We start from the raw sequence: 16,063 nt of genomic DNA, 5'->3' as shown, positions 1-16,063 counted from the left end.
ATTAAAGAAGTGTACCACCACGCCTGGCTCAAGACACACTCTTTTTGAAGAAAGAGAAGAAACGGGACCAGTGCGATGGCACAGAGGGAAGAGGAGCTTGCTGCGCAGGCCTGGGGGCTTGAGTTTGGTTCCCAGGACCCACATAAAAGTGGAAAGCCAGAGCCAGCTCCACCACACAGTCCTCCCGACCCACGTGTGCGCTGCGGCGCATCACGTGCACACACCTGATAATAAGATAAAAATTAAACACAAGGACACAAGTTCTCTACCCCACGTGTGTGCTGCGGCACACGGCAGGGCACAAACCCCTGACAATGAAATAAAAGTTAAAAATAAGAACATAAGGTCCTTCCTGAGACTGTAAGGGGCACAGCTTCCCTGGAAACCCCTGAGGACAGATTTCAATGTTCTCAGAGTCTACACCTTAGGCTTGGTGCCTCCTGTTCTACAAGTTTGTCATTCGGATAAATCTCCAGAGATCCATGTCTGAGAACACGGCAGTACACTCTACCACAGTTCCCTGCAAAGCAAGAGCCAGGGAAAGACCCCACATTCCACCCAGGGGAGGCTACCTAACAAGGAACAAAAGGAAATGTCAGGAGAGGCAACATCGGCCTGTCTCCAGCATCTGTCATAAAGTGGGAAAGGTCATTCACTGACAGTCTGTACCATACGCCAGTGAATAATGCAGGTGTGTGCACATGCAGTTAGAACATGAAAGGGTCATGTATACTGTCTTAGTTATTCTTCCTGCTAAGATAAGACCCGTGATAAGGCCTCTGACAAAGGCAACTTAAGGATGGAGGTATTACTTTGGTATGAAGTTGGCAATCATAGCTCATCATGGCAGGGAGCTTGGGCTCACTGTACCCGCAGTCAGGAAGCCAGAATGAGGGATAACTGCACTCAGCTAGATCCCTCTCCTATTTAGTTATTTGTTTGTTTGTTATTGTTGAAATGGGGAATCATGTAACACTGACTGACCTGGAATTGTCTCAGGAGGCCAAGACCAGGCTGGCCTTGAATTTATAGAGCTCTGCCTGCCTCTGCCTCCTGAGTGTTGGGATTAAAGGTGTGTACCCAAGACAGCTTCCTCTTTTAGATGTTGTCCAGGGAATAGTGCTCCCTCCTTTATGGTAGGTCTTCAGCCCTAATCAAGCCCACAGGCATACTCAGAAGAATGTAATATAAACAAGTCTTCACAATATGTATATATGTATGTATGTATGTATGTATGTATGTATGTATGTTGGTGTGTATTCACAAACAATAGTATCCTTCAGGATATGCACGAAACCGCTCTTGGTGACTGCCCTTGTGGGTTTCAGGTGGAAGGAGCAGGTGAATTTTGCTTGTAATATTTTTCCACAGTAAACACTGCTTTCTTGATGGCAGTCAGTAGGAGTCAATACTAATCTTCAAAGAGGTCACTGGTCCACAGAGAGCTGAATGATCTGATGAAGTAAGGGCTAGGATGGCTGAATCCATCCTGCTTTTGGGGAAACCATGCCACAGTCAACAGCATATGTCATGCCCCACTCTGAAACTACAGATGCTCTTTACTAGAGAGCACTGGCTGGTTGTCCTCCAGACACACTGGATCACACTGTCCTCCAGACACACTGGATCGCACTGTCCTCCAGACACACTGTCCTCCAGACACACTGTCCTCCAGACACACTGGATCACGCTGTCCTCCAGACACACTGGATCGCACTGTCCTCCAGACACACTGGATCGCACTGTCCTTCAGATGCACTGGCTCACACTTTCCTCCAGAAACAGCTTGTGTTTCCCTGGCTTCAAAGTGCTGATGGTCCTCTCATAAAATTTAACCAAGAGTTAGCAGATGCTACAGCACATTATCTCAGTTACTGCTCACTAACAACCATGAGTGAATGTCATTGCCAGGAACTAAGTTGCCACATGGCTGTGGCCAGTAAGATGGCTCAGCCACTAACCAAACCTGACAGCCTGGGTTCCACCTCTAGGTCTCACCCGGTGGGAGATGAAAAACAACTCATGCAAATTGTCCTCTGCTATGGCATACATGCATGCACACACACACACACACACACACACAAATAAATCATTTTAATATAAATATTTGCTAATGGGAAACGGAACTTGCAATTTGAGTAGAAAACAAAAATATATTTCTACCAGGGAGTGAGAAAGGGACCCTGCCAAGGTCACATTGCTCAGAAGGTACTTTAAGTTTCTTCCCATGGTCAACACTGTGAGGTTGCAGTTTTTAAGATTCTGTGCTTTGTCTCCATTCACTTTATAGGAAGTCCTACTAGATGAACCTCCGACCTTCTGTGTCTTCCTCCCAGACTAGCCTATTTGGCCTTCCACCTCCCTGGACACTTGGGACTTCACAGACAAGCAACGAGCATTTCATTCATTGAATGAATATCTTTCCCAACAGTTCTGAGGGACCAGCCCTGGATGCCCACAGCAGACACAGGTGACTAGAGCCACGTCAAATGGAGAATGGCACCTGAAGGTTATGGCTTCACTGGAACCTGCCTGATAAATAGATGACTCGGTGAATGACTGCTGGGAGGAATAGGCTCAGTGATGGGAAACTTGACATACGACTTGGTAGATGGCACATAAAGCCTAGCCTGGAGGGGACACAGCCATGCCGTCCCAGGGAAGTGGTTTTCCGTTGGGGACAGTGGATGCCATTCTCAACAGAGAGAGAGAGAGGATGCCCTGTTCAAAGCTCACAGTAAGAGTTCACTGTAAGGCACCTATTGATCTCTAGCATCATTTTGACAGACAAAAATATTCACTAAATAGCACGTTTGAGGACATGTTTTCAGTAGTCATTTTATTTCGTGTATGTGCGTGTGTGTGGTATATGTACATAGGTATGCATAGGTATGTTTGTCTGTGCAGGCCAAAGGTATCTACCTCTGCTGTCTTCCACCTTATATTCTTTTTTTAAAATATGGAACACTTCACATATTTGTGTGTCATGCTTGCACAGGGGCTATGCTAATCTTCTCTGTATCGTTCTATTCTAGCATATGTGCTGCTGAAGCGAGCACCCACCTTCCTGTCTTGAGACAGGGCTTCTCACTGGATCTGCTGCTCCCGCTTTGGACAGACCGTCGGACTGGCTGATAGCTCTGGAGATCCGCCTGGCTTCACACAGCCCCCACCCTGCTCTGGGATTACAGGTACACAACACTATACTTGGCTTTTACTTTCAAGTTTGGGATCCAAACTCAGGTTCTCATGTTTGCACAGAAAGTACTTTACCCCCTAAGCCATCTCCCCATCCCCTTAACTAGTGTTTCTTAAACACTTAAAAATTAATAATGCTGAGCAAGGTGACATCATCATAGGGAAGGCTGAGGCAGAAAGACTGATAATTAGAAGCAAGCTTGGTGACATAGTAAGACTGTCTCCAAAATAAACAATACAAGTAAAGCTTAAAGCAATGCTCACATAACCCTGCAGTTTGGAAAGCCACTATTGGGGCGGCAAGCATGTCACTTTTGTTCCTTTTGTGTTGCTGTAAGTAAATAAAGGGGACGCTATGAAATTTCACTCTCTTACAAGTATCATATGGTTCATTCAACCGTAATCACTGAGCACATTCAAAGACTAGAGTTTCTCACAGTTGGACCCAGTATTAATAACAGGAGATTAAGGGGGTAGGAAGAGATGCTTTAGTAAACAGGTTGTTAGGTAGGTTCTTGGATAGGTAGATGGGGTGATAAATAATGGGTGGGTGGGTGACAATAAGAGTATAGGGGATGGGATGGATGTATAGATTCATAGACAAATGATACTCCCTCAAAGATATTTGCATCTTAATCCCCAGAATTTGTGACCATGTTCTCAGGAGGGAAAAAAAGAACTTTACAGATATGATTGTGATTGTTCAGGTCCTTGAGATGAGGGAGAGCCTGGAAACATGAGTGGACCCAAGGTGTCACTGGTGTCACTTTATTAGTGACAGGCAGGCAGGAGAGGCAGAGGTGTTAGAAGGAAAGATGACAGCCAGAGAGTTGAAGGTGCTGAATGCTGGCATGGCAGATGGGGGAGGGCTACAAGCCGAGCAATGTGTGGGCCCTTGGCATCTGGGAAAGGAAGCCAGTTCCCCTGAGAGCCTGATGGTAGAGAAAGAGTCCTTGGCTTGGGGACACCTACATGCAGAACTCAAAGATGTGTCACATGTCCCAACAGCCCCAGCAAGGGGCTAAGTGCATAGATAAACAAGTTTCCCCTGTTGAGCCCACTTCCTCCTGATGGTCAGAATCTCCACACATCCCCCACAGGCGCTCAGGGAATGTGCTATGTGGCACAAAGGTCTTTGAATACTACTCCCTGCCAGAGCCCAGGTTAGCCCCATCTGAGTGTACCTAGCCCAATTCCTGAATCACTGTCTGGGGAAGGACCACGGGCAGTCTCCAGGAGTTTGGCAGCAGCTGTCAGCCGCCCAAGGCTGCTCTCTCGCCTGCAATTATCCATCTAGGAATGGATTTGCCTAAGCTAGTCCCCAGTATCACTTAGAATTGTTAAAAATTTGGACCAATCTAAAAGTAGTCTTGCCCCATGGTACTATTGTGAAGACTGTGGTGGCACCTGTCCCTGGCACACAGCCTCCCTCCGCCACCCTTGATGCCAGTACCTGCAGCCCAGGTGGGCCCATCGCCCTGGAGTCCTGGCGATGCGGGCTCGTGGGATCCGGGGGCAGGGTGAGGCCAGGGGCAGCAGGGCCAGCCCTTCCATCTGGGCAGCAGGGAGAAGGGAAGGCTCTGTCATGGACAGGCACACAAGACTACCAATGCTGCCTCCGGGACTGAATGACTCACGGTGAGAGTTGGAGGAAGGTGACACACCCTTCCAAGACACCCCCACATTGAGGTGGGGCTGACTTAGTCAGGACCGCCTACAGGCAGGTATGTGTGAGCACACACTTGGCCCTCTGCCAAACCAGAAATGACACAAAAAGAAGCAGACACAAATTAAGCATGTTACATCTGCCCGGAAGTTAAAAGGTAGAGAAAGATTATGAGTTCAAGGCCAGCCTCGGCTATAGAGTGAGACTCTGCTTCAAGAAGCAATAAACCCCAGGGCTGGCGAAATGGCTCAGCAGCTAAGAGCACTGGCTATTCTTCCAGAGGACACAGGTTTGATTCCCAGCATTTGCATGGCAGCTCACAATCATCTGTAACTCCAGTTCCAGGAGGATCAAAGCCCTTTTCTGACCTGTGTGGGCTTTACACGCATACATGCAGGCATAGATTCAGGCATAGATGCAGGCAAAATATCTATAGACGTTTTTTAAAAGTAAGCAGCCAAATACACATGCACCAGACATGAAACCTGCTATTGATGTGGTCACTCTCATCCCCCACAGCCATCCCTATCAAGGTAAAACCAAAAGGAATAAATAAAGCCAGTGAAGAAAGCAGCACTGTGGATTAGTGGGGGGGGGAGGTGTCAGAGGTCAGAGGCCTCCTGGGAATTGGCATTTGGGCTGAAAGGTGAAACAGCTGAGACTGGATGGGACCGGCTGAGGAGGAGGGGCTGAGGACTTAACTCCCTGCCTGCCAGCCTGGGAACAGCTGCAGGAAGGCTTCCTGGGAGAGGCAGTTTTTTAACCACTGTGAGATGGAAGGCTAAGGGGCCTGCGGGCAGGGGTGGGAAGGAATTCCTGCAGGGGATGCAGATGTGTAACCTGTGGTTTGAACCATGCATCTGCTGTGGCTCACGAGTCCCTGCCCCCTGCTCACTCACCAGAATGCCATGGCCCCATTACACGGAGTCCTGGTTCTCTCTGCCCTTCTAGGAAAGCTGAGTTCCAGTGACCTTGAATCATATTAACCTTCAAGAAGAGAGGTCCCAGGTACTCTGTAGTCAGGGAACCAAGTACATGGGAATCAAGAAATGGAGTCGAAGAAACTCGAAATATGGTTCCGTAGGAGCCCCAATCCTAGAACTACGTGTGGTCCTGTAAGATGGAAGGCCTCACAGGAACAAGGATCACAGAAATCCTAATTTGCAGGAAGTCATCACTGTCTCAGACAGACCATGCAGGAGAGCAACTGTCCATTTCCGCAGCACCCCTTCCTCAGGAGGGGACAAAAAGAAGCATGTCACAGGAAGGGAGAAGAGCTGGGGTCCAGCTGCTGCCCAGGCTCCTCCCAGTGTGTAAAGTGAATCAGCATGGAGGACAGGTATGAAGCTGGTTCATGATGAGGGTTCATGGAGCTGTGTGTGCAGAACACAGCAGGTGCTTAATAAAGGATGGGAGCATAAGTGGGTGGGCAGGGAGTGGGTGGATGGATAGACATGTGGATGGATGGACGGACAGACGAATGAATGGATGCATGGATGCATGGATGCATGGATGGATGGTGGAATAATAAGGTAAGGGGTAGTATGAAAAAATGGCTGAATGGCTGGAGAGGTGGCATACTGGTTAAGAGAACTTCTGCTCTTGCAGTGGGCAGGAGTTCAGTTCCCAACATCCACACTGGGTGGCTCACAACCACCTGGAATTCCAGTTCCAGGGAATCCAATGATGACTTCTGGCCTCCTTGGGCACCTGCACATGCACGGTGTATGTACACACACACACACACTTAAAAAAGAAAGTGACTGAGTGAGGGAATAGTTGGGACCTTTAAGTGAGAGGCTAGATGGTTGCTGGGCAAACAGGTGTGTGGGTGAGGGGAAGAGAGACTGTGTGGGGGATGGGCGCCGGCAGGGCTGAGTGAAGTGGTAAGTCATGGAGCCACTGGGAATGGTGAATGGATGCAGGAATGAATGCCGAGTGAGTAAGCTAGGGCCTGAGTAAATGACTAACCTAGAACTACAAACCAGCTGCCCGGTGAAAGCAAGAAGGGTGAGCCATCGACCTGGATCCTGCACAATGAGCCTTGAGCCTCTGGCAGGAAGTGCCGCCTCCCAGCTTCCTGGAGAGTTGTGTCTCTTAGAGCAGAGCCTGGAGGCAGGAGTGTGACCCACCTCCGCAGCCCTGCAACATTCCTCAGCCCCATGGCCCTGTCACTGGAGTATCGGCCAGGCTGGCTGGGTCACAGTGGTGACTCAGACCTGTGGGCCCCTGCACCTGGCCGCCTGCCAGCACCTCCCTAGGCAGCCTGAGAGCTGGACAACCCTCTTCCTACCATGGACTCCTGTGTCCCTCACACCAGATGGCCACCCCAGGCCACATTCTGGGCTCAGAATCTGCTCCATAGCTCTGTGTCCCCAGCATAGCACATTACCCCAGGACAGCACTATTCTACCCAGTATAGTGCTGCCTCATCCTAGGGGAGACCTCCAGCTTTGCCACTAGGCTGTGTGACTTCTGGCAAATGCCTTAACCTCGCTGGGTCACAGCTTCCTCACTTAAATTAAAATATCACATGTCCTGAGAGTTGGTGTAAGGACTCCGAGAAACCAAAGACAGGCAAGCACCTCAGCTGCCCTGGCACATGAGGCCTGGAGCCGCTTGTTTTGAGGAGCCTGTTTGTAATGGAAGTTTGTAGGCCATTTGCCAAGTGAACTCAGAGCCTTGCATGGGTGTCCCTCCATGCAGATATTAAAGTCCTAATTCCCAGGATCTCAGACTGTGACCTTATATAGATACAGGATGTTGACAGGAAATCAAACAAAAAGTGAGTCGTTAGGACAGTTCAACCTAAGCGGAGGTCCTTGCAAGGAGGTTAAACGTGGGGATGACAGCATGCAGCAGAAATCGGGGAGACTGTGTGAAGACAGACTTGATGGCATTGCCTCAAGACAAGGAACCAAGTTGCAGCCATCAGATGTTGGGGAGGCCCAGGAGGGATCCTGCCTTACAGCCTGCAGTGGGTTCAGTCTGGTGTGCCTCCCCTCACACTGGCTTTCTGACACTCTAAGATACTACCTGCTGATGCTCAAGGCTCTAAGCCTGTGCTGTGGCTCCCTAGAGGGGACAGGCTCTACAGATGAGGACATAAGGCTCCAAACAATGGCGGGGGAAGACTGGGGGAGGGGAACACTGAGGGGTGGGAGTCCTGGCCTGTTACACAGAGTTCAGAGTTGGAAATGAGGACAAGACTGCAGGTGTGAAAAGGAGCATGTGAGACACCTAGAGGCTGGGGAAGGGCCCGGCAAGCACCCACATTACGCTGGAGGCCATTCTTGGCATCTGACTGGAGGTGTGACCAGGGACATGGGCTGCATCAGAGATCCCGACAGTCAGATCTTCTCCCACCAGCCCAAGGAGTTTTCATCTTCCTTTACAGGTGCAGAAGGGCCTGGCTGCTCCCGCTTCCCCTCGGGGTCCATTCCACGTACTTCCAGACAGGTTGGGGCAGTGATCTGGGGCCTGAACTGCATGGCCAGGACTACAGGGAAGCCCAACAGCACCCAGCATGCCCAGCTACAGTGGACTTCTGATCTTTGAGCAGCTGCTGGGGTTCTTGTATCAGGGTTTGTGTAGAAGACCCCAGGCAAAGCCAGGAGGCAGCTCCAGCCATGCTGAGTGGGGGCTATTACCCAAGTATTTGTTCACATGCCACCAAGAAGCCCAGCCCCACTGGACAGATTAAAGCCCAAGTGGGGCTTTATGTGTGTACTTGTTGGGTGTATACACATATGAGAACATGATGTGTGTTTGTGAGTCTGTATATGTGTCTGTGTGTTGGGGGATGTGGAGAGGCCTAGAGAAACACGGCCTTCTCCGGGACCCTTGGTGTCACCATTTATGGGGAGACTTGGAAACTTGTGCAAGCTGCACTGTGTGGCCACATCATACACACTACAGCCTGCCCTGCACCTTCTGGAACATCTCCACACAGGGGCAGGCTCGGGGATGAAGTGGAGGCGTGGTCATTGCATCCCACGGGTGGGAGAGAAGCCCCATCCAGCAACATCAGCTGGGCTTAGATCCCAAAGGGCAGTGCTCCTCTGGATGAAGAGCTGAGATTCCAGGCAGGACCCCAGAGAGCCACAGACTGTTTTAGGGAGATGGGGCTGTTCTGACAGGTGCTGTGGGTAGACCATTCTGATGGGACAGAAGGAACAGCAGTGAATGGCCAGATTAGCAAGCCAGGATCTGTTTTCTCCTCGGGGCATCTTCAATTTTGTGGTGTTCAGTGGGATGCTGGGGAGGGGCAAAGTGATATCAGATGGTCCCTGGGAGGCCTGTGTCCATCTTTCCTGTTGCCTTGGGTAACCAGAAGGGCTGCAGACAACTTTGGGGATTCTCCAGGCACAGTAGCACATTCCTTTAATCCCAGCACTCAGGAGGCAGAGGTAGTCCAGTCTCTGTGAGTTTGAGGCCAATCTGGTCGTCTACATATCAAGTTCCAGGCCAGAACTACATGGAAATGCCCTGTCTTAGAAAAAAAATAAAAAACCTCCCACCACCTGTGCCCAGTTCCCCACCTGGAGAGGATGGACACTGGGTCAGCACCTGGCTCAGCAGTCGCTGGGCTGTGTTCCTCCAACATGCCTTAGCAAAGTGACTCAACTGCTGTGCCTCAGTTTCCCTCTCTGTAACAGAGAGATAACCAAGATCTTACCTCACAGAATTCTTTTAGTAACAGTCCCACATGAAGCCTTAGGAGGGTGTGGTTCATATAGTGACTGCTTTTTTTTTTTCCAAGACGAAGTTTCTCTGTGTAGCTTTGGAGCCTCTCCTGACACTTACTCTGTATACCAGGTTGGCCTCCAACTCACAGAAATCCACCTGCCTCTGTCTCCCAAGTGCTGGGGTTAAAGGTGTGCGCCACCACCACCCAATGTGACTACTGTTAAATACTCCTGCTGTAAGGAGACCACAGCAGAGGCTGTAGACCTTCATACTGCAGTCTAAGGGAGGATCGAGCTTGCTGTGTAACACTGAAAGCTCAGAGTACTCTGAGCAGACGTGAGGGTGGGACAGTCCAGAGGGAATCGGGGTGAATGAATGAACATCAGAAGCTTTGTCAGGGCACAGCAGAACCCCATTTCTTTAATAGGTGCCCCAGCACCTTTTGTGGGTTGAGAGCTGTCCCCTATAAACTTCTTGGACCTGACTCTCCCCTGAAGGGCTCCAGGCCATCTGTGTTGATGGAGAATGGCTGGTTCGGCAAGAGGCCTGTCGGGTCCGACTACTGGAGGTCCCAGGAAGGCCCTTTGGTCACCAGCGTTTTCTTCCCTCCATCCGCTCAGGTCCAGATGACACCTAGACAAACATGCGGGAAAGTAGTGGTACTTGGGCTAGGAATGAAGTCAGAGAGAAGGATAAAAGAGCAGAGCGATAGTGGGTAGGCGGAGGCCATCTGTAGATGGACAGGGTCCTTTCACAGAGTCTGAACATTGTTTCCTTGGCCCGTCCATTGACTATAGGGCCCATTAACAATGGACATGGGTGGTCTCTTGCTCCCAAACTCAGAATTTTGGATTGGGATATATGTGACTCGGTGGTACAATGCTTGCCTAGTAGTATGCTTGAGCCTCTGGGTTTAATGCCTAGCACTGCTAAGACACCAAAAAAATTAAAGATAGCTATAGCAGGGAGTGAAATCAAACAGAGGCTTCTGACCCTGGGGCCTTGTGTAATTTCAACAGTCATGAAGCTCATCCTGAGCGCCAACCAGATCACAAGCTTATGTGTGAGTTTTTTGTTTTTTTTCCCCCTGGGGGAAAGGGCCTCACTTGGCAAGGCTGTGCCCAGATCACAAGCTTATGTGTGAGTTGGTTTTTGTTTTTGTTTTTCTTTTCTGGGGGAAAGGGCCTTGCTTGGTGAGGCTGTGACTCAGAAAGAATAGGCAAGGTCTCTAAGACATGGAGAGGGTTCTGTGAGGCGCCCTGGTTCACAGTCCCACCTCCTCCCGCCATGTAGACTGTAGAACATGGTTCTTGGCCATGCTTCACGGTCAGGCAGCCGTGAGGACAGAGAGAAATAGATGTGGGTACAGCGGAGGCGGAGACGGAGGCGCCAGGACCTGCTGCCATGACGGGGTGGAGGAGCCTGAGGCTGAGCCAGCTGCTCCGCTGTTGAAGTGAGGGAGGAAAGAGAAGGGGACACGGCCATTGGGTTATGGGTGGCAGTGTGAGTGGAGAATCCCACGCCAGACATGGAGAGCTCAAATGGGCAGGTGACAGAGCTCAGAGAAAGATCAGAGTGACAGCATGTCACTGGGCTGGAATCACCGGCTGGAAATGGCATTAGCCCTGTGGGAATGGATGCCAACACTCTGTTCCTCTGGGTAATTCTTTTTATTTTTGAGACAGAGTTTTTCTATGTAGCTCTGGCTGTCCTGGGACTCACTCTGTAGACCAGGTTGGCCTCAAACTCACAGAGATCCACCTGCCTCTGCCTCTGCCTCCCAAGTGCAGGGATTAAAGGCGTGCGCCACCACTGCCTGGCATTCTGGGTAAATTCTTCAATCACCCAGGTACTCCAAGTTCCCAAGTGCATGTGGAGGTGAGAATATCCTTGCCACAGCTCTCACACTGAGTGAAGAAGGGGCACACTGGGAACACTCCAGACCATCCAGCCAAGAGGAAGAGTGGCATCCTGGACTTCTGGCAGTGTATGCGGACTTCCCCACTGTGTGTCAGGAAGGGGCTTTGGGTGTTTGGATGCCCCCACTATCTATGTTTCTGGAAGACGGTAAGCACTGCAGCAGTACAGGGCCAGGGAGTCTTAGCCTGTAATTACAGGGGGCACTGTAATTTCAAATATTGGGGGAACCCCCTGACAGCGACATTTGAGCAAGATGTAGGAGTAAGAAGGACTATCCAGTAACTGTGTGAGGTAGGAAGCTTCCAGGCGGAGAGAAGAACCAGCGGAAACCTCTGAGGTGAGGGCAGAGAGGAAGGGGGTGGGGCTTTGTAAGGAAACTCACAGCAGGGTCCTCCACACACAGAGTAGGAGCAAGTGAAATCGTAAGTGAATGTGGAGACATGAGCACAGCCATGGAGAGGACTCCAACGCCACAGACTCACGGGTGTGTTCCCACTCCCAGTGGGGTGAGGCTCAGAGGGACGGCAAAGTCTTCCTCTGGTCTGAGTACAAATGTTCACAGCGTGCAGGAGTTGTCAATCATAGTTTTCTTCCCCAGATGTGTATGGCTGAAGACTACTCCCTTACTGAAACCGCACCTACAAGTTTAGCTAAACCTGCCTGCTGGTTCATCTGTACACCTTAGACCCTGACTTCTTGTGGTTTGAGTGAAAATGGCCCCATAAGCTTACAGGAACTGGCACTATTGGGCGGTGTGGCCTTGTTGGAAGAAGTGTGTTGCTGGGGGTGGGCTTTGAGGTCTCAGAAGCTCAAGCCAGGTCTAGTATTCTCAGTCTCTCTCTGCTGTCTGTGGATCCAGATGTGAGAACTCTCAGCTCCTTCTCCAGCACCATGTCTGACTGCATGTTACCATGTCACACCATGACGATAATGGACTAACCCTCTGAACTGTAAGCCAGCCCCAATTAAATATTTTCTTTTAAGAGTTGCCATGGTCATGGTGTCTCTTCACAGCAATAAAACCCTAAGACATTTCTCATCCAGCTGTATACCATAGACCCTGCCTCATCATGCAGGTTTATACATTGACCCTGCCTCCCTATTAAAATGTATATAATAAACATGCTCCATTCAAGAGCCCAGATCACCCAGAGCATGGCAGGGCACAGGGTGTCCACACAGCAAGGCAGTCTGTTCCACTGAGTCAGCTGCAGAGGTTTGTGGGCAGGCCCAGGGTCTTCTTGTACTCTCCTATCCCCTACAAAGGCCTTACCTAGAGCAGGCTCACTAGTGGGACCTGTCCTCCTGGCCACGGAACGACCCCTCACAGCCAGACTCAGTTGGTTCTTTGTTCCAGAGCTCCCAGTTGAAACATAAATCTGAATCCTCTTCCTTTGAATCTGTGGAAACCAGAGACAAGGCTTCTGGGTTAGACACAGCCTGCAGTACTCCCCAGCTCCAGAGGAGTCACCTGCCAGGCCTGTGGTCCCAGTGGCCCTCTAGGAGGTCAGAGGCCGAGGGTCCAGTTCTGAGACCAGATGGAGAACAAGGAAGGACCTAGAAAGAAGGTTGACTCAGAGCTGCCATATCCATGCACTGAAACCAGAAGGACCCCAGCGGTGTAGGATGCCCACCGCTGCAGGCTGAAGGGGAAATGTCTTGGTCCCCAGCTAGTGGTGCTGCTATGCAAGGCTATAGAAACTGCAGGAGGTGGCAACCTCACTAGAGGGCATGGGGAGCTGGGACCACATGTTACAGTCCTGCTCCTCTTACCTGTCCCTGCTTCCTGACCAAGGATGCGGTGTGACCGGCACCTCAGGCTCTGCCACGCCTTCCCCATCATGGTCCCTTCTTAAACCATGATCCAAAATGGAACCTTCCTTCCCTAAATGGCTTTTGTCATTTTTTTTTGGTCATGAGAATGGTAACTAATGTACTTATTGGGCATTGTCCAGGGGAGACACTGAAGGGACACCGAGTCACTGATCCTCCCACCATTCATCACCCAGGCCAGTCAACTGCCACACTCACTTCACAGGAGACCTGGTCCAGCCACTCCGGGGCACACCCAAAGCGGATGGATGATTGACATCTCTGTGTGTCTTTCAGCTTGCATGATGCTAGAAAACTATAGGCCTGGGGGTCCTGAGGCTGCAAGCCACCAACCGCCTTGGGTCAGATCCCAGCACAATGGCAGACAACAGAGAAACTAAGTTAGAAGACAATGATGCCAGGGTGCTGTCACCTCTGAGTGGCCGACTTCACTGAAGATCAAAGGGCTTATTTGAAAGGTGGAGGTAAGATGTTATCCCCAGAGAAGCCACCCAGAGTCACTGCTTATACTTCCTTCCACGGTGACAGAAGCACCAGTGACTCAGCCAGCATTGACTAAAAGCACCTACTACGTACCATGTACACAGGTACTTGGCTCACCGCACCAAGAGCCCTAGACCTCATAAAGCCTGCTTCAGCCTGAAAGATGTGTATGTGTGTGTGTGGGGGGGTGTGACTACCTTTACTTGGTGGTGAGGAAACTAAGACTTGGGCAGCCCTGGCCTAAAGCCACACAGCCAACAGATGCAGCACCAGGATTTGAAGTTCACATTGATGACACTGCACAGACTGTGACCCTGGCAGGTTGCTTTGCCTTTCCAAGCCTCAATTTCCCCACCTCTGCAATAAGGATTCTTTCACAGGGCTCTCCTTAGGATTAGAGGGAGATGGTGTGCATCACTCATTAAGTATAACTCCTAAGTGTTCAAAAGGGGTTAACTTTACTATACTGTATTAAGAAACAAGACTGATCCTAGACTCCAGAGGGGTAGGGTTTTGCTTTTGAGAGTCTCAGGTATTGCTATGTAACTGATGAGCGGGATGGCCTGATCCCCTTGTTTTCACCTCCTGAGTGCTGACATTGCACCATGTACTACCATGCCTGGTTTATACAATACTAGAGATCAAAGCTTCCTGCATGCTATGCAGGCACTCTGTCAACTCACACCCCAGAGAGGGACAGCTTCCACAGCCAGCACACACCAAGTTTTTGACTCCCCTAGACACCAGGCCTAATGCCTGGACTGGGCCCCAAGGGAGGACTCTAGCTCACCCCGGAAGTGAGGTGAATTAGCTTAAAACATGTGTTCAGAAACCCAAGGCCCTCCGAGGGTCTTGCCAGGAAATTGCAGTGACACCTTTAGCAAGCCAGACAAGAGGGATCGTGGGGCAGGTCGTGCCGGGCGCTGCTCATGTTGCCTCAGTAACTTGTGAACAGAGCTGGCAACTAGCTGGGCACACTGTTGCCCAGCCGGTCTTAGGTCACAGCGCCAAGAAACACGGAAAGAAAAGCCTGTGCCATATTTCGCCCTACCTGCCCACTAGCCTTTTTCATGGTCAGTTATGTCTGGGCCTCTTGCTCAGTGGTTTTCAACCTTCCTAATGCTATGACTCTTTAATACAGTTGCTCATATTGTGGTGACCCCCAACCATAAGATTACTTTTGTTGCTACTTCATAGCTGTAATTTTGCTGTTATAAACTGTAAACATTCGACATGCAGGATATCTGGTGTGACCCCTGTGAAAGGGTCATTCAACCCCCCACCACCCTGGTCGTGACCCACAGGTTGAGAACTGTTGCTTTAGCTACTCTTGATAGTGTGTTAAGCCAGGACCTTTGTCAACAAGCTTCCATGATCCTGTGCTCTAGAGAAGGCCAGTTCTTTTCTGAGTTTGGTCTGGCCAAAACCCAGGATAGTGTGAGCACTCCAAGATAGCAAAGGCTGCTATGCCCTGTCGATCATGTTGTTTATAAAGCACACGGGGAAGGGTCCAAGTGAAGCTGAGCGCCAGCCCAAGCTCTGCTCAGTGCCTTTCACACAGGAAGGGGCACCATTTTCTAATTCAGCAGTCAGCCTGTGCACTAGCAATGGCCTTGAGGGACAGCAGCAGACAAGCATATGTGTCAGTCCAACTCAGACATTCTGTTAAGAAACTCCCAACTGCCGGCATGATGGTGAATATCTTTAATCTCAGCACTCAGGAGGCAGAGGCAGTTGGACTTGAATCTAAGACCAGCCTGGTCTACATAGTGAATTCCAGAATAGCTGGGGCTATCTAGTGAGATCCCACCACAAAACAAGACAAACAAACAAACAACAAAAAACAACAGGGAGGAAGAAAGAAGGGAAAGGAAAAGCTTTTCAAATGGAGTTGCACTTAAAATGCCATGGACTCCCTTTCTGATGTTGCCTCAGGGAACTATCCTGTTTAGGCCCCTGCCCAGCTCCAAAAAAGAAGAGTCCAGCCTGGATCAGCTCACCTTGCTTAAGTAAGAAGCACAACCAGACGACCATCAAGAACAGCAGCAAGCTCACAGGCAGGCACAGCCAGAACACCAGGAAAGAGAGGGTGATGTCGTTCACCAGGGGTACCAGAGGGTACTTCATCGTGCACCTGCAGCCATGCGGGGCGCCTGGATTGAGCGGCCAGTCTGCCCCTGCGGACCTGGTAGCTTGGCCAGGCTCTGCTTTCAGCCCAATTGTGACTTAACAGTGAGTGTGATGCAACAAGGAAGTCACAGAGAGAGCCTGCAG

The 16,063-nt window shown here is 50.4% G+C and overlaps 2 protein-coding genes and 1 non-coding gene across 3 annotated transcripts in view; all 3 read right to left on the bottom strand.

Annotated features, from left to right (window-relative positions):
* The window catches only part of Arhgap40 (Rho GTPase activating protein 40), a 38,351-nt gene extending 33,547 nt beyond the window's left edge, over positions 1-4,804 (bottom strand). The window contains exon 1 of the mRNA XM_005082650.4: positions 4,652-4,804. Coding sequence (XP_005082707.1) covers positions 4,652-4,785 — 134 coding nt within the window. The 5' untranslated portion in view covers positions 4,786-4,804. The remainder of the gene's footprint in view (positions 1-4,651) is intronic.
* Positions 2,954-3,059, bottom strand: LOC121134616. Its single transcript, XR_005871709.1, has one exon. It is a non-coding gene; the product is annotated as a U6 spliceosomal RNA (small nuclear RNA).
* Positions 4,805-9,942: 5,138 nt separating the features above from the next.
* Adig (adipogenin) lies at positions 9,943-15,924 on the bottom strand. Its single transcript, XM_005082670.3, has 3 exons — positions 15,790-15,924; positions 12,747-12,873; positions 9,943-10,186 (listed from the first exon to the last, which is right to left on the bottom strand). The coding sequence occupies exons 1-2, from the start codon at positions 15,914-15,916 to the stop codon at positions 12,761-12,763; spliced, it is 240 nt and encodes a 79-aa protein (XP_005082727.1). The 5' UTR covers positions 15,917-15,924; the 3' UTR covers positions 9,943-10,186; positions 12,747-12,760.
* Between the last annotated feature and the right edge of the window lie 139 nt (positions 15,925-16,063).

The sequence above is a fragment of the Mesocricetus auratus genome, unplaced genomic scaffold (assembly GCF_017639785.1).
Source record: "Mesocricetus auratus isolate SY011 unplaced genomic scaffold, BCM_Maur_2.0 Super-Scaffold_100028, whole genome shotgun sequence".
Taxonomy (NCBI): domain Eukaryota; kingdom Metazoa; phylum Chordata; class Mammalia; order Rodentia; family Cricetidae; genus Mesocricetus; species Mesocricetus auratus.
This window is presented reverse-complemented; position numbering and strand designations above follow the sequence as displayed.

Excerpts from the sequence above, each read along its gene's own strand:
- Adig (XM_005082670.3), bottom strand. The coding sequence starts at position 15,916 with ATGAAGTACCCTCTGGTACCCCTGGTGAACGACATCACCCTCTCTTTC. Across the intron at positions 12,874-15,789 it reads GTGCTTCTTACTTAAGCAAG|ATTCAAAGGAAGAGGATTCA; the intron begins GTGAGCTGATCC and ends TGGTTTCCACAG.